We start from the raw sequence: 19,313 nt of genomic DNA, 5'->3' as shown, positions 1-19,313 counted from the left end.
AATGGGTTAATAAGCGCTAAATATTTTACATAGTCAAACGTCCCTTATATTTCAATTTTCAAGATTTCTGCTTGATGTCATTGAATGGAAATATTCTTGTTTCTATGGAGAGGCTGGATCTTCTCTGTAGTAATAAGTAATACATCTGTGATATGGTCAGGATGGCTTTCAGTCCCTAAGTAGAGGTAATAATGTTGCTATTCACTGACTGCAGGCAGAGATCTTAGAAATAACTAAGAATGGAAACAAAGAAGGAGTAGATCAAGGATAGCTGCCATTATTACGGTTCCTGTAGCGTTAATATCCAAGTAGCCAAGAGTTTTCTGTTGCAAGACGATATCAGCTTAAAGGAACGTTCCAGGCAAAACTTGGTGCACCGCTTTGTGCCTAATGGAGCTGGTGCATTACACATGGATTTAAAGGGGTTGTCTAGGACTTTAACACTGATGGCCTATCCTAAGGATAGGTCATCAATGTCTGATCGGTGGCGTGCGACACCCATCACTGCCGGGAACTGCACAGCTCTGTCAACTGTATAGTGGCCGCAGTCGGGGACTGCACATCCGCCAACTATTCAAACCAATAGGAGTGGATGAGCTATACCCGGCCGTGGCCACTATTCCACCAATGGAATGAGCAGTTCTGGCTGGGGAACAGCTGATCGGTGGCGGTGTCACATAAGGATAAGCTGTCAATGGTAAAGTCCTGGACTAATCCCTTTAATGAAAGATGTGAGCCTAAGTTTTGCCTGGAGTACAGAATGAGCTTTACTTATTACATACTTGCCAGCACTACTGGAATGTCCAGGATGCTGCAGGAAAGGAGGGAGACGTCCAGGACTCCCGGAAGAGTTGGAAAATCTCCTGTGCACTAATGAAACCTTCCGCAGTTCTGGTAGACTTTGAGATACTCCATCATTAGACAGAGCTCCGAGATCAAGCGTACGTTTAAAAGTGCATGACAGAGGCATAAGGGGGTGTGAACGAGGTACGCAGTTGGGGTGGAGGGAGCCCAGCGTGCCGTGATCAATCACCTCCAGGAAGGACGGCCATAGAAGTAGGACTTACGCGCATGCTCAAATCCAGCTTTCATGCGTTTGTAGAGCCGGTATCTCCATTCCCACGATTTCAGCTGCTTTTCTTTCTCTGAACAATCAACATTGGGGGCTTCATTGACCACTTGAGCAGTGAGGTCGTTCACCCTTTGCTCCGCCTCCCGGACTAGTGTAGACAGGTGGAGTGATCGGCTTTCCAAGCTCATGACTATAGAGCAACAGAGAGACTATAGTTAAATGTGTGCTGTGAAAATGAAAAAAACAAATGGGTCAGCAGCATCTTTCCAGAAAGGGTGCCACTCTGGCCAATAGGATGTGCCTGGTATTACAGCTCTGACAAAGGACATACTTAGTGAGGGCGAGCGACACCGTGGACAGCGGACATCTGCCTATACTCACAGTGTGGACTTTCCTTGGCTCCCGCCTGCAGTAGTGTCTTAGCGATTGGAGCATTATTGGTCATAATGGCGATATCCAGCGGCAGGAGGCCCTCGCTATTAGGAGTGTTGAGGTCCAGCTCCTCCACGCTGTATTGCTTCAATAGTTCCTGCACCCGGTCAAGATCTTGCATTTCAACTGCCTCAAAGAGAGCAGCGTTCCCCTGAAACTGCAAAATAAAACAATTTCTATATATAATCAACTAATATTAAGTGACCTGAAAAGGCAGCAGATGAAAGGAAGGGTTTTGTAGTCTGTAATCATAGAGACACATAGATCAGCATGGGAGCTGTATACACAAAACAATAGGACATTTTCAAGCAAGACTATAGATGAAAATTACTTTTAATTTCTTATTTTGCATTCACTGGATCAGCCAGAAAAAAATAATTTGGGGGTCATATACTCTGGACGTACAAGACATGACTTCCGCAGCCTCTCCTTTTCATTCCGCGCGGCCAGGCTGCCTTCGTCAAAAGACGTGTAGTTGACTCTGAACTTGCCAGACAGGTTTCTGTAGAGTCTCTTGGCAGCATTGGGCGATGAGGGGCCTGACGGCTTCTTGGGCTGTCCCATCTGGAGGTCCCTCATCTGCTGCGTCATTTTTGGTGGGGAAGACCTAAGTCGGAGAGAGAGGAAAGAGTAAGATCAAGTTCTGCACTCCAGGACTGACCCTTTAAGACGGAAATGACAACTAAAAGACTTGTATATTGTACCATGTGTCACTTATTACCTGCCCTTAAAGGGAAGGTTCACCACTGAGTCTTTTTAGATGTTTATCAGTAAATGGGGATCACAAGGGAACAACACTGATTTCGGAAATGAAGGGGCCACAGTGACCCAAGAACGTGTTGGGAAGGTTCTCATACTTCTGTATGTCACTGCAGACTTTCACTAATGTTACCCAATGAAGGTCCCAGTCTGGCACCAAAATACAAAGCAAGAATTTAGGATACGTGCACATGATGAGGATTTTCCGCAGCAAAATCCACATGTATTACATGCAAACTTTGATGCAGATTTGTGCTGAATTTCACCTTCTACATTGCAAAAGATAAAATCAGCAGAAAATAAAATCATATCCTGCGGATTCCAGAATCCTCACCACAGCTCAATTTATGCATGGGGTATAGATGAGACTAGCTCATCTATGTAGCTGCTACTAAATTTTGCTGCAGAATTTCCGCATGCAAATCTGCATTGAAAATCCGCCCCAGCTATGCATGGTGTGCATTTATCCTAAGCAAACCCACTTATTACCACTTTGAGTGTTTTGTTTTTGGCAGAGCCTTTTTTTTATCCTCCCAGTCACTCAAGCTATAATGATGGTCCCATTATTGTTCAGTCTTGGGGTTAGCTTGGCACATTATCAATGACTGCAGGGGTTCAGGCTGCCCCTGTATCCATCCCGTTTTTTGTATTTTGATTGACTTCTGTAAATAAACACAAGCCCTATGAATAGAGAGCTGACCTACAGTATAAAATCAGAATAAACTGTAGGGTACAAAGTCACCATGCAGACTTACAGGGGACCTGTCACTTGCCATAAATATGTAATTTTTTTCACCCTGTGTAAATGCTGCTGTTCTCCCGAATCCGGCGTTCCTTTTCTTTTGTTCATGCTCCTCTCCATTCCTGAGATATGGCCCCTTCTTTACTGCACATAAATCTAGTCTTTTTAGCCATCTGGGAGTGGTTTTCAAGAACACGCCCATGAAGAAGAGTTGAGGACTACACCCATTTGGCTAAAATGGCTACAATTACATAAAAGGAATAGGAGGCCATATCTCATGAACGGAGAGACGCAGGAAAAAAAGAAAAACAACGCCGGATTCAGGAGAACAGCGACATTTACACTGCTGCAACAATATGACATACTTAAGGCAAATGACCCGTCCCCTTTAAAGTACGATCATTTGTACATGGAGGCGCTTGGCTGCATTTTAACCTTTGTTTAAGAAACCCTATTTATGGAGCGCAGGAAGAGAGCGGCCTTACGAGGGATTTGTTTCACAAACTTGAGACAGATGTATACACAGTCAGGAAATTCTTTGTCCGTGTGGCGCAGGGAGATGACCTCATGAACACATTTATTACACGGCAGTGTCACAACACGTCTCATTCTCCCCAGAAGTGTTATGGTAAGCCTGGCACCCCTTCATCGGATACCCCGATGCGATTTACAGTAGCAGGCTTTTAATCTGTTAACCGTCTTTGTGCCAGACTAGGTGCGGAGCGCTCTCTCAGACTGTCTCTGTGGGGGGAGCTAATAAGTCAAACATATCCCAACAAGAACTGGCGTCCCCCGTGCAAGAATTCGTTCTGGAGACGGTGCCACTTCAAACCATTTAAATACGGCACTGGGGGGAGACGGGTGAGAATTCCTCCGGCTGTCTCCATAGGAATCGGGCCTATAATGTGGCCTATACTCCACTTAATGAGGCCGGGCAGCCCGTCTAGGGGCCCTGCCTGCCGCTGAGGAATATAGCAGGCTGCCACTTATAAGCCATCACCCTGGTGGCCCCGGCCGCGGGTCTGCACTATATAAAGTGCCCAATAATGCAGGTTTACATGGACCATGCTAATTGTAGCAGCCATACGCAGTCTGGGGAACAGGTGGCTAGTAATCTGGCTAATTGCTGTATATTTTTATGCTTAGATTGCCTTTCTATGGCCGCAGAGCTCCGATCATTCTCCCTCTCAGACACGGGCCGCTGTCTTGTTGTATGGCCGGCTATTTCCCGCAGCCCTCCCTTCTCTTCCCTCGTGGCCAGTACAAGTTCATGCTAAATATGGCTACTTTCGATCTCCAGGGTGAAACTTGAACCTCGGCACCAGGCTGACTGGAATCGGCACAGGGTCGGGGTTACGAGGACCACACATTCCCAGTTTATACACCCCCCGGCCCAGCTTGTAGCTCTCTGGGCCTCCTCAGTACTTCCAAGGGCTTTTTCCATTACAATAGGTAATTCTATAGCTGAAGTCTATATATATATATATATATATATATATATATATATATATATATATATATATATATATATAATTTTGGATGCCATTCATGATGCAGGACCGAGGGGTAGACCGCAGAAAATGGCTGCCAGGCCTCGTTACAAGGCCACGTTGCGCTAGTATACACAGGATACAGGAGGGCATGTCTAATGTTATCAGTATTACACTGCAGGGTCAGACGATTTCTACACTTTGTGCTTAATTTTTTACATTTCAAGCTCTCTGCTTCCTTCAGTGAATGGAGAGAGTCCACATTTATTACATTTAGGTGTAAGAACCTTCCCATCATGTCTGACCAATGTCCACGTCTCGCTACACTAACGAGAATCGCTCTGATCGCTGACAGTAAGCAGGGAGCTGGAAAATGGAGGCAAACTGAAACGTCTATACAACGTCTATAGAAGAACGTCTATAGTCTGTTCTTCCTTGTCCCCATGACAACACTTCCTGTCGTGTTCTGCAGCAGATCAATTACCCCTTCTCTGCTGTAGATCATCAGGAATGCTTTCACTAACCCCTACACTGGTGTAGACCACCAGGGATGATTACAACCCTCCCCACATAGCTCTAGCCCACCAGGAATGCTTTTACTAACCCCTACACTAGTCTACACCACCAGGGATGTTTACATCAGCCCCTCAACTGCTCTAGACCACCAAGAATGCTTACATCCCCTTCCCCCAGCTCTAGACCACCACGGATGTTTACACCATCCTCCCACTGCTCTAGTCCACCAATAAAGCTTACACCCCATCTCTCTGGCTCCAGACCACCAGGGATGTTTATATCAACCCTTTCAATGCTCCAGACCTCCAAGAATGCTACCCCCCCACAGCTCTAGACCACCAAGAAGGCTTATACCCCTCTCCCACACACTGCTCTAGACCACCAAGAAGGCTTACACCCCCACAGCTCTAGATCACCAAGAAGGCTTATACCCCCACAGCTCTAGATCACCAAGAAGGCTTACACCCCACAGCTCTAGACCACCAAGAAGGCTTACACCCCCACAGCTCTAGACCACCAAGAAGGCTTATACCCCTCCCCCACACACTGCTCTAGACCACCAAGAAGGCTTATACCACTCCCCCACACACTGCTCTAGACCACCAAGAAGGCTTACACCCCCACAGCTCTAGACCACCAAGAAGGCTTACCTCCCACAGCTCTAGACCACCAAGAAGGCTTACCCCCCACAGCTCTAGACCACCAAGAAGGCTTATACCACTCCCCCACACACTGCTCTAGACCACCAAGAAGGCTTATACCCCTCCCCCACACACTGCTCTAGACCACCAAGAAGGCTTACACCCCTCCCCCACACACTGCTCTAGACCACCAAGAAGGCTTACACCGCTCCCCCACACACTGCTCTAGACCACCAAGAAGGCTTACACCGCTCCCCCACACACTGCTCTAGACCAGCAAGAAGGCTTATACCCCTCCCCCACACACTGTTCTAGACCACCAAGAAGGCTTATACCCCTCCCCCACACACTGCTCTAGACCACCAAGAAGGCTTATACCCCTCCCCCACACACTGCTCTAGACCACCAAGAAGGCTTACACCCCTCCCCCACACACTGCTCTAGACCACCAAGAAGGCTTATACCCCTCCCCCACACACTGCTCTAGACCACCAAGAAGGCTTACACCCCTCCCCCACACACTGCTCTAGACCACCAAGAAGGCTTATACCCCTCCCCCACACACTGCTCTAGACCACCAAGAAGGCTTACACCCCTCCCCCACACACTGCTCTAGACCACCAGGAATGTTTACATCTTATCCCCCACTTCTCTAGACCACCCGAGATACTTACAATAACCGTTTCCCTGCTCTAGACCACCAGGGATGCTGATATTAACCTGTTCAGCACCCCATCCCTTGGACCCGGTTGATTATTAAAAGTACGTGTGTGAATTCACTCACCAGACATAACTTCCCTATTCATATAGAGAATAATTTGTGGTGTAAAGGGCGACAACCCCATCTGTGTATCACAATTAGCACAATGCAAAGAAGAGGAACTACAGGTCCCAATGATCTGCGGGAGTATCAATAAGGACGGGATCGATAGCTTGCAGCCTTCATACATATACAAACAAAAATATACACTATACTTAGTACAAAATGTAACAAATATTTTTACATGTGAAAACCATGGACACCAAATATCTGTCACATGTGGAAGTCGGAGCAGTCCGTGAGCAGAATGGAAGATCTGGGGGTAATAATGGGATGGAGGAGGCCATTATAGGTGTTTCTATGGTGATCGGAGCTGCCGGAGCGGATGATGAACATACGACGAGGCTGTGGGAACATACATCGAAGCCGGAGTCTGACCGCACACGAGATGGTAAATAACCCTCATTAGCGGCTCTTCCTACCCGCCTCCAGCACGGCAATCCTTAGTAAGGAAGCAGAATATGATGATAAATATATATTTCCTTTGGCAAAGGAGTAATCCTCCCTCTTAACTATAAGCACAACCAGCCCTTGGTCAGAAGAAAATACAATGTGAAATACGTAGAATCCGGCCGACGCTCGGGCACTTTTGGCCTAGAGGTTCTTGTAGATCATTCTTCTTGCAAGAAGAGAGGCTAACATTACCTTCAGGAGTTGCCTAAAATGAACCATCCCCATTTATTGATCCAAAAAAGAGTACACCTTATTACGTCTTGTGCAGGGGCAGAGCGTGACACAAGGCTTCTATGAAATCTCATGTCATAATCGGCCCCGCAGAACTCGCCCAGGATGTAACAATATATCAGTTTTGCTTGAAGTGTTTTCTTTAAAGCTGGAAAGCCCCTTGGAAGTTGTTGTTTGGAAGTTTAGAAACAAATAAGCAACAACATTCCTAATTTTCTTTTGTTTTTTTTAAAAGGTGCGTACATCTTCAATTACCTGTCAGTCCAGCTATTGTCACACCCATGCTATAATTTATAGATATGGCATGAAGGAACAATACAGCATTCTACAACTCATCTTAAGTGCCCAATATACAATACAGTGCCCAATATACAATAGAGTGCCCAGTATAGAAGCGTGCTCAATATACAATAATGTGCAGTATACAAGTGTCCAACATACAATACATTGCCCAATATACAATAGAGTGCCCAGTATAGAAGCGTGCTCAATATACAATAAAGTGCCCAGTATACAAGAGTGCCCAGTATACAAGAGTGCTCAATGTAAATAGAGTGCCCAGTATACAATAGAGTGCTCAGTATACAAGCGTGCTCAATATACAATAAAGTTCCCAATTTACAATAGAGTGCCCAAATATACAACAGAGTGCTCAATATACAATAGTGTCCAGTATACAATAGAGTGCTCAATATACAATTGAGTGCCCAGTATACAATAGAGTGCTTAATATACATTAGAGTGCCCAGTATACAAGAGTGCCCAGTATACAAGAGTGCTCAATATACAATAGAGTGTCCAGTATACAAGAGTGACCAGTATACAAGAGTGCCCAGTATACAAGAGTGCTCAATATACAATAGAGTGTCCAGTATACAAGAGTGACCAGTATACAAGAGTGCCCAGTATACAAGAGTGCTCAATATACAATAGAGTACCCAGTATACAATAGAGTGCCCAGTACACAAAAGTGCTCAAATATAAAATAGAGAAATAGAGTGCCTAAAAATACAATAGTGCTCAATATACAATAGTGTCCAGTATACAAGAGTGTCCAATATACAATAGAGTGCTCAATATACAATAAAGTGCCCAATATACAATAGAGTGGCCAGAATACAACACTGGCCAGTATACAAGAGAGCTCAATATACAATAAAGTGTCCAATATACAAGAGTGTACAGTATATGATAGTGTTCAATACACATTAGAGTGCCCAGTATACAATATAGTGCTCAATATACAATAGAGTGCCAAGTATACAATACAGTGTCCAGTATACAATAGAGTGCCCAGTATACAATAGAGTGCCCAGTATACAAGAGTGCTGAAATATACAATAAAGTGCTCAATATACAAGAGTGACCAGTATACAAGAGTGACCAGTATACAAGAATGCTCAATATACAATAGAGTGCCCAGTATACAATAGAGTGCCCAGTAAACAATAGAGTGCCCAGTATACAATAGAGTGCCCAGTATACAATAGAGTGCCCAGTATACAATAGAGTGCCCAGTAAACAATAGAGTGCCCAGTATAGAATAGAGTGCACAGTATACAAGAGTGCTGAAATATACAATAGAATGCCCAAATATACAATAGAGTGCCCAATATACAATAGTGTCTAGTATACAAGTATCCAATATACAATAAAGTGCTCAATATACAGTAGTGTCCATTGTACAAGAGTGCCCAATATACAATAGAGTGGCCAGTGTACAACAGTGGCAAGTATACAAGAGTGCTCAATATACAGTAGAGTGCCCAATATACAAGAGTGCACAGTATATGATAGTGTTCAATATACATTAGAGTGCCCAGTATACAATAGAGTGGTCAATATACGATAGAGTGCCCAGTATACAAGAGTTCCAGTAAACAATAGAGTGCTCAACCTACAAGACTGACCAATATACAATAGAGTGCCCTGGTAAGAGACTGCCCAATATACAATAAAGTGCCAAGCATACAATAGTGCCCAGCATATAATAGTACCCAATATACAATAGTGCACAGTAAGTAATAGCGCCCAATACAACATACAATAGAATGCCCAATACACAAGAGTGCCCAATAATACACAATAAAGTGCCCAATGTACAAGACTGCCAAATATACAATAGAATGCCTAATATACAACAGAGTGCTCAGCATACAAGAGTACCCAATATATAATAGTGCTCAATATAATATACAATAGAATTTCCAATACACAATAGAGTGTCCAATATACAATAGAGTGCTCAATGTACAAGAGTGCTCAATGTTAAAAAGTGCCCAACATACAAGAGTGGCTAATATAATATACAATAGAATGCCCAATACACAATAGAATGCACAATAAACAATAGAGTGCCCCATATGAAATAGAATGGCCAATATACAATAGAGTGCTCAATGTACAAGAGTGCCCATCATACAAAGTGCCCAGTATACAAGAGTGCCCAACATACAAGTAAGCCCAGTATACAATAGTGCCCAATATAATATGCAATAGAATGCTCAATATACAATATAGTGATTAATGTACAAGGGTGCCCAATATACAACAGAGTGTCCAGCATACAAGAGTACCCAGTATACAATAGTGCCCAATATAATATACAATAGAATGCCAAATATACCATGGAATGCCAGATATACAATAGAGTGCTCAATGTATAAGAATGTCCAAATATACAATAGAGTGCTCAGTATACAAGAGTGCATAATACACAATAGAGTGCCCACCATACAATAGAGTGCCCAGCACACAACAAAATCCCCAACCTAGCAGATTGTAAGCAAACAAGTGTTTGTGTGTATGTCACTATATACTGTAGAAGAATAGGAACATTTGGATGCTGATCTTCGGTGCATATGAGTGGAAGTATAGTCATGTTCTCTGTACTAAGCGGATATCGAATCTGGAGTTAATGCAAATGTAATTACTATGCAAATTGAGTTGATTAATGTACAGTGGTGTTAAATGGTGGTCAAAACTGTGACCCATTATCTAATGAATATTTCATCTTATTATGGTGGGAAGTCATCGATATTATGGTGCCTAGAAAAACAAAGAATCATGTCAAGTCCCCAAAGAAGAGTCAGCATTGTCTATAACTATTGGGAAACCATTAGAAAGAGCCCACCAGATTTCACAGATGGAGTAAAAAGGGAAAATACTGTGCAAAGTCTTGGAAAGATGTTGAGAAGTTCTCCAAGAAAGAACACCACACAGGTTCATCACGAACTTCTGATGTCTTGGGGAAGACCGTGGGTGCTGTAGACGCTGCCCTGTTAGACAGCTACACACTTCCCCTCATGAGTAGTTGGCTGCCTTCCCTACAGCCATACTGTACCACTCTGGTTACCACAGATCCTCCATATCACAACCTTTGGCCAAGGATCGACTTTATGACTCTCCAGAACGAACGGTCCTTCTGTGAATTGCCCTTATGGCTCGGTACTCAGTGTGGCCTTGCCCATGTGTCTTCTCACTCCCAAGATTTTTGTGACACTTCTTTCCCCAAACCATTGACCTGTCCATCTCGTAAGATCTGCTGAAGAACTAAAGATGTCAATGCTCATCTACAGTACTAGTCATCGTCAGTTCTATTTTCTTGACCGTTTTAGTAGCCCTCCTCATGATTGTCGTGCCAGCAGCTGACAGGGTAATTACCATATGTGGCCATGTCCTTCCTAATCTGTCTGCTTTCTGAATTTTCATTATCAGAGTGACCTCCACCTTCTCGATATCTTGTGCACTAATCAGCAATATTCATGAGGCTCCAAGGACACTGCACTGAATGCACAGAACGCTTTTCCAATCACATTACTACTGGAGCACAATCATCATAACCTTGTCATCCTCATCACAAAGAGCCGAGGCCTGGGCACCATGGGTAACTGATGGTGTCTCACACTGATCCGCGACTCCTACATGGAGTCATTTCAGCTTTTTACATAAGAAGAAAACGACACACTTCTACTAAGCATCAAAAGTGTAATATCTTGGTAGGAAAAACAGCTTCAAAGAGAAAGTTCTCCAAAAGGTCTCCAAGACAGAGTGTAGTCCTGTTCCTCCTGCGACAGTCTCTCTTTTTGGCAATGAACACAATATACAGTGGGTACGGAAATTATTCAGACCACTTTTAATTATTCACTCTTTGTTTAAGACATTTGATAAATTTTAAAAAGTTCATTTTTTTCTCATTAATGTTCACTCTGCACCCTATCTTGACGGGAAAAAACAAATGTAGAAATGTTTGCAAATTTATTTAAAAAGAAAAACTGAAATATCACATGGTCATAAGTCTTCAGCCCCTTTGCTCAGACACTCATATTTAAGTCACATGCTGTCCATTTCCTTGTGATCCTCCTTCAGATTGTTCTACTCCTTCACTGGAGTCCAGCTATGTTTAATTAAACTGATAGGACTTGATTGGTAAAGGCGCACACCTGTCTATATAAGAGCTCACAGCTCACAGTGCATGTCAGACCAAATGAGAATCCTGAGGTCAAAGGAACTGGCCAAGGAGCTCAGAGACAGAATTGTGGCAAGGCACAGATCTGGCCAAGGTTACAACAGAATTTCTGAAGTACTCAAGGTTCCTAAGAGCACAGTGGCCTCCATAATCCTTAAATGGAAGAAGTTTGGGACCACCAGAAGTCTTCCTAGACCTGGCCGTCCAGCCAAACTGAGCAATCGTGGGAGAAGAGCCTTGGTGAGAGAGGGAAAGAAGAACCCCAAGATCACTGTGGCTGATCTCCAAAGACACAGTAGGGAGATGGGAGAAAGTTCCACAAAGTCAACTATCACTGCAGCCCTCCACCAGTTGGGCCTTTATGGCAGAGTAGCCCGACGGAAGCCTCTCCTCAGTGCAAGACATATGAAAGCCCAAATAGAGTTTGCTAAAGAACACATGAAGGACTCCCAGACTATGAGAAATTAGATTCTCTGGTCTTATGAGATGAAGATAGACCTGTTTGGTGATAATTCTAAGCGGTATGTGTGGAGAAAACCAGGCACTGCTCATCACCTGCCCAATACAATCCCAACAGTGAAACATGGTGGAGGCAGCATCATGCTATGGGGTGTTTTTGAGCTGCAGGGACAGGACGACTGGTTGTCATTGAAGGAAACATGAATGCGGCCAAGTACAGAGATTTCCTGGATGAAAACCTCTTCCAGAGTGCTCTGAGCCTCAGACTTGGCCGAAGGTTCACCTTCAAAAAAGACAATGACCCCAAGCACACATCTAAAACAACAAAGGAGTGGCTTCAGAACATTGATATTTTTTCAGTCAAGATGGGGTGCAGAGTGTACATTAATGAGAAAAAAATGAACTCTTTTGAATTTACCAAATGGATGCAATGAAACAAAGAGTGAAAAATTTAAAGGGGTCTGAATACTTTCCGTACCCATGGTAAATGGTGTCCAATTGTAAATGTCTCTTTGTGCCCAGTGACTTACATACACATTGCTGCCTGACAAGAGACACAAGGCAACGCAGACAGCTGCCTATGGCAACATGTGTGATGGGGCAAAATACAGGACTGAAAGGGTGTGATGGGGAATAATGACATGAATATAGTCTACCCATCCGATAGTCATCATGCTGAACTTCAGAGATGGAGAGGAGCAAGTGCTCATATATATACACTGCTCAAAAAATAAAGGGAACACTTAAACAACAGAATCTAACTCCAAGGAAATCAAACTTCTGTGAAATCAAACTGTTCACTTAGGAAGTTGGAATAGACAACAGATGGAAATTATTGGCAATTATCAAGACACCCTCAATAAAGGAGTGATTCTGCAGGTGGGGACCACAGACCACATCTCAGTACCAATGCTTTCTGGCTGATGTTTTGGTCACTTTTGAATGTTGGTTGTGCTTTCACACTCATGGTAGCATGAGACGGACTCTACAACCCACACAAGTGGCTCAGGTAGTGCAGCTCATCCAGGATGGCACATCAATGCGAGCTGTGGCAAGAAGGTTTGCTGTGTCTGTCAGCGTAGTGTCCAGAGGCTGGAGGCCCTACCAGGAGACAAGCCAGTACACCAGGAGACGTGGAGGGGGCAGTAGGAGGGCAACAACCCAGCAGCAGGACCGCTACCTCCGCCTTTGTGCAAGGAGGAACAGGAGGAGCACTGCCAGAACCCTGCAAAATGACCTCCAGCAGGCCACAAATGTGCATGTGTCTGCACAAACAGTTAGAAACCAACTCCATGAGGATGGTCTGAGTGCCCGACGTTCACAGATGGTGTTGTGCTCACAGCCCAACACCCCCCCTCTTTTATTCTTAGGTTATTACATCTGACTTTCCCTCTTGATAGGGAGCGACTTCTTGGAGTCTTCCTTCTTATACATCTCCGGTGTACTTTCACAGTTTGTCCTGTTTATCTAATGACCCCAGGAATAGGGGACTCTGTACCTTGATCCTGCCACCAGTGACAAGATCAGGTTGTATCCACTTGGATTGTACATATTGCTTTCCTTTTGGGGCTTTTTCGGTTTCTAGGGATATTTATCCTGGCTCTTAATTACAGAGATATCCAAGCATTTGTTGACCTGTGATATATAGACTGTTGGTCTGGACTGAACATAGATCCTATGTAGGGTTTGTATTTCTGGGTACACAGAGTTTAACACATATATAACAATATTTGTCATGTCCTTTCTGCAATTATAAGGGACTCAGGTTGTTGGGGTGTGATCTTTGTACATATATTTTTTGTACTGTGTTTTAAATGTTTTTATGCATATTGTGAGGTGTTAATAAAGGTGTTTTGATATGTTTTACTAATTGTGGCTGTGCATACCATATTGGTCTATCTTGTTTCTTGTTGTTTACACAGTCCAACACCATGCAGGACGCTTGGCATTTGCCACAGAACACCAGGATTGGCAAATTCACCACTGTCGCCCTGTGCTCTTCACAGATTAAAGCAGGTTCACACTGAGCACATGTGACAGACGTGACAGAGTCTGGAGACGCCGTGGAGAGCGATCTGCTGCCTGCAACATCCTTCATCATGACCGGTTTGGCAGTGGGCCAGTAATAGTGTGGGGTGGCATTTCTTTGGAGGGCCGCACAGCCCTCCATGTGCTCGCCAGAGGTAGCCTGAATGCCATTAGGTACCGAGATGAGATCCTCAGACCCCTTGTGAGACCATATGCTGGTGCGGTTGGCCATGGGTTCCTCCTAATGCAGGACAATGCCAGACCTCATATGGCTGGAGTGTGTCAGCAGTTCCTGCAAGATGAAGGCATTGAAGCTATGCACTGGCCCGCCCGTTCCCCAGACCTGAATCCGATTGAGCACATCTGGGACATCATGTCTCTCTCCATCCACCAACGTAACGTTGCACCACAGACTGTCCAGGAGTTGGCGGATGCTTTAATCCAGGTCTGGGAGGAGATCCCTCAGGAGACCATCCGCCGCCTCATCAGGAGCATGCCCAGGCATTGTATGGAGGTCATACAGGCACGTGGAGGCCACACACACTACTGAGCATCATTTCCTTATCATGAGGCATTTCCACTGAAGTTGGATCAGCCTGTAATTTGATTTTCCACTTTGATTTTGAGCATCATTCCAACTCCAGACCTCCGTGGGATATTAGTTGTGATTTACATTGATAATTGTTGTTTTATTGTTCTGAACACATTCCACTATGCAATGAATAAAAATTTGCAACTGGAATATTTCATTCAGAGAGATCTAGGATGTGGTATTTTAGTGTTCCCTTTATTTTTTTTGAGCAGTATATATATATATATATATATATATATATATATATATATATATATATATATATATGTATGTACGGTATATATAGTGGGACAGTTAGTTTTTACTACATTAGATTGCTTTTCTTTTTTTCTTTAAAGTCAGCAGAATAGTGAGTGCAGCTCTGGAGTATAATACAGGATGAAACTCAGGATCAGTAATGTAATGTATGTACACAGTGACTGCACCAGCAGAATAGTGAGCGCAGCTCTGGGGTATAATACAGGAGGTAACTCAGGATCAGTAATGTATGTACACAGTGACTGCACCAGCAGAATAGTGAGTGCAGCTCTGGGGTATAATACAGGAGGTAACTCAGGATCAGTACAGGATCAGTAATGTAATGTATGTACACAGTGACTGCACCAGCAGAATAGTGAGTGCAGCTCTGGGGTATAATACAGGAGGTAACTCAGGATCAGTACAGGATCAGTAATGTAATGTATGTACACAGTGACTGCACCAGCAGAATAGTGAGTGCAGCTCTGGGGTATAATACAGGAGGTAACTCAGGATCAGTACAGGATCAGTAATGTAATGTATGTACATAGTGACTGCACCAGCAGAATAGTGAGTGCAGCTCTGGGGTATAATACAGGAGGTAACTCAGGATCAGTACAGGATCAGTAATGTAATGTACAGGTCCTTCTCAAATTAGCATATAGTGTTAAATTTCATTATTTACCATAATGTAATGATTACAATTAAACTTTCATATATTATAGATTCATTATCCACCAACTGAAATTTGTCAGGTCTTTTATTGTTTTAATACTGATGATTTTGGCCTACAACTCCTGATAACCCAAAAAACCTGTCTCAATAAATTAGCATATCAAGAAAAGGTTCTCTAAACGACCTATTACCCTAATCTTCTGAATCAACTAATTAACTCTAAACACATGCAAAAGATACCTGAGGCTTTTAAAAACTCCCTGCCTGGTTCATTACTCAAAACCCCCATCATGGGTAAGACTAGCGACCTGACAGATGTCAAGAAGGCCATCATTGACACCCTCAAGCAAGAGGGTAAGACCCAGACAGAAATTTCTCAACAAATAGGCTGTTCCCAGAGTGCTGTATCAAGGCACCTCAATGGTAAGTCTGTTGGAAGGAAACAATGTGGCAGAAAACGCTGTACAACGAGAAGAGGTGACCGGACCCTGAGGAAGATTGTGGAGAAGGACCGATTCCAGACCTTGGGGAACCTGAGGAAGCAGTGGACTGAGTCTGGTGTGGAAACATCCAGAGCCACCGTGCACAGGCGTGTGCAGGAAATGGGCTACAGGTGCCGCATTCCCCAGGTAAAGCCACTTTTGAACCAGAAACAGCGGCAGAAGCGCCTGACCTGGGCTACAGAGAAGCAGCACTGGACTGTTGCTAAGTGGTCCCAAGTACTTTTTTCTGATGAAAGCAAATTTTGCATGTCATTCGGAAATCAAGGTGCCAGAGTCTGGAGGAAGACTGGGGAGAAGGAAATGCCAAAATGCCTGAAGTCCAGTGTCAAGTACCCACAGTCAGTGATGGTGTGGGGTGCCATGTCAGCTGCTGGTGTTGGTCCACTGTGTTTCATCAAGGGCAGGGTCAATGCAGCTAGCTATCAGGAGATTTTGGAGCACTTCATGCTTCCATCGGCTGAAATGCTTTATGGAGATGAAGATTTCATTTTTCAGCACGACCTGGCACCTGCTCACAGTGCCAAAACCACTGGTAAATGGTTTACTGACCATGGTATTACTGTGCTCAATTGGCCTGCCAACTCTCCTGACCTGAACCCCATAGAGAATCTGTGGGATATTGTGAAGAGAAAGTTGAGAGACGCAAGACCCAATACTCTGGATGAGCTTAAGGCCGCTATTGAAGCATCCTGGGCCTCCATAACATCTCAGGAGTGTCACAGGCTGATTGCCTCCATGCCACGCCGCATTGAAGCAGTCATTTCTGCCAAAGGATTCCCGACCAAGTATTGAGTGCATAACTGAACATTATTATTTGATGGTTTTTTTGTTTGTTATTAAAAAACACTTTTATTTGATTGGACGGGTGAAATATGCTAATTTATTGAGACAGGTTTTTTGGGTTATCAGGAGTTGTATGCCAAAATCATCAGTATTAAAACAATAAAAGACCTGACAAATTTCAGTTGGTGGATAATGAATCTATAATATATGAAAGTTTAATTGTAATCATTACATTATGGTAAATAATGAAATTTAACACTATATGCTAATTTTTTGAGAAGGACCTGTATGTACACAGTGATTGCACCAGCAGAATAGTGAGTGCAGCTCTGGGGTATAATACAGGAGGTAACTCAGGATCAGTACAGGATCAGTAATGTAATGTATGTACACAGTGACTGCACCAGCACAATAGTGAGTGCAGCTCTGGGGTATAATACAGGATGAAACTCAGGATCAGTAATGTAATGTATGTACACAGTGACTGCACCAGCAGAATAGTGAGTGCAGCTCTGGAGTATAATACAGGATGTAACTCAGGATCAGTAATGTAATGTATGTACACAGTGACTGCACCAGCAGAATAGTGAGTGCAGCTCTGGAGTATAATACAGGATCAGTAATGTAATGTATTTACACAGTGACGAGTGACTGCACCAGCAGAATAGTGAGTGCAGCTCTGGAGTATAATACAGGATGTAACTCAGGATCAGTAATGTATGTACACAGTGACGGCACCAGCAGAATAGGGAGTGCAGCTCTGAAGTGAAATACAGGATACAACAGCTTTCTAAGAACATTTTTACTAATCACATGGTACTACTTTATAAAGGTGTTTGTCTCCTTTAGAGAACATTTTGGGGCTATCAGCGCCTTTCTTTGGGGCTTTCCTCTGGTTTGTTCTCCCTGGGGTGTACGGACGTTCCATACACAGAACTTTTCACAGAAATTAGCAATAGAATATAAATAACTATATAACTTTTCCTATAGGAGATAGATAAGCACCCGGACTATATTAAACTCCCGACAGCCCAAAATATCTGTCCCCTAAAAGCTCCAAATATTTGCCAGACTTCCCCCCGCCAATCATGGTGCAGATTATCCTGCCACATTCCCGGAGTGCCGTCCTGTGATGTCCGCACCTACAGCAGGCGAATGTTTACCTCGTCTATGGCTGGAGCCGCTGCGGATATCATATACAATCCGCTTTATCCTGCCTATATTTAGCGGCTGTCACACAAAGCACATAGTGATAAAAAAAAAGAATAAAAATGCAAGAAGGGAAGAGATAATGCTGCTTGTATGGACATGCTGGGGGTTGTAGTCCCACAATCACAGGCTCCAGGCTACCGCCTTGCAGTGGTCTTTATACACAATTGTTTACAGACCCTGCAGTGTGCAATGATGATGATGGTACTGCACCGACATGGTTTATATAGGACAAGAGGATTCAGAGAACATCCTTGTCCTAGGGAATGTGATGGACAACTGCAAGGTTTACAAGGGGAGGATGAGCCATGAGCGCCCCCTACTGCCCTGCCGTGAAAATGAATGCAATGTGACAGTATATGTGGTGTGATGATGCCCGTCTCCTGTATACCTGTGGCACAACAGTCACTCTGCAGTGTAAGCGAATGGGCATGACTGTGGACAAAGTGGCTACAGCTAGGGCGCTCGTGCACACGGCTGTATTAGTCTTCAGCATACATGGACCTGATATTTTAGGGGCGATTTATGGCATGCTGCAATGTACGCTGTATTGGGGTGTATTCACACTGCATTTGCCAAATACAGTCTTCATTCACCCGACAGGCGCCGACAGGGTGCAGATTTATATTGATGCCCCTCTTATTCTCTGCTGTATATTATAGGGTCATTGGCTCCACCGTTGTATGAAGAAGCATCCATTTAAAAAATGTAAAGCAAAGGAGCCTAGAGGCACCTACATCTGGAAATCCTGAGGTGGGTGGAACTTTATGTGGAATGGCACCTTTCCCTGGACGCATCGCCTACACCATCTTGTATTGATCCCAAGTTAAATACTTTATTACCTCCAGAGCATCACCCATAATTCTGCTCGTCATCGGTGGAAACAGTAAACAATCTTTTCTTTATATATACACTTAACAGCTTAGATAAGCGTCTATAAAATAACGGACCAGTTACGTTATATTACATCAGATTGCTTTGCTCTGAAGCCAGCAGAATTGTGCACGCAGCTCTGAAGTACAATACAGGCTATGAGCGCCGTGGAGAGGTTCTCCTCTGTAAATTGTAAATCTTGCAGAATTTGATTCCAGATAATTATATTACGTTTATTTATAGAGATTTGAGGAGACGTATAATCGGACGTCGGCGGCCGGATAAGCTGAGGTACGGATGACAGCGCAGCAGACAGACAGCGCTAATGTG

At 43.9% G+C, this 19,313-nt stretch overlaps 1 protein-coding gene across 6 annotated transcripts in view; it reads right to left on the bottom strand.

The window, feature by feature from the left end:
- Nucleotides 1-19,313, bottom strand: part of LOC143785632 (ankyrin repeat and fibronectin type-III domain-containing protein 1-like) — a 269,138-nt gene that overhangs the window by 65,959 nt on the left and 183,866 nt on the right. For all 6 annotated transcript variants that reach the window (XM_077274664.1, XM_077274662.1, XM_077274660.1 and 3 more), the window contains 3 exons: nucleotides 1,910-2,111; nucleotides 1,454-1,661; nucleotides 1,068-1,262 (listed from right to left, as the gene is read on the bottom strand). In XM_077274664.1, coding sequence (XP_077130779.1) covers nucleotides 1,068-1,262; nucleotides 1,454-1,661; nucleotides 1,910-2,111 — 605 coding nt within the window. The remainder of the gene's footprint in view (nucleotides 1-1,067; nucleotides 1,263-1,453; nucleotides 1,662-1,909; nucleotides 2,112-19,313) is intronic.

The sequence above is a fragment of the Ranitomeya variabilis genome, chromosome 7 (assembly GCF_051348905.1).
Source record: "Ranitomeya variabilis isolate aRanVar5 chromosome 7, aRanVar5.hap1, whole genome shotgun sequence".
Classification (NCBI taxonomy): Eukaryota; Metazoa; Chordata; class Amphibia; order Anura; family Dendrobatidae; genus Ranitomeya; species Ranitomeya variabilis.
Note: the sequence above shows the minus strand (reverse complement) of the source record. Positions and strands in the feature narration are given on the sequence as shown.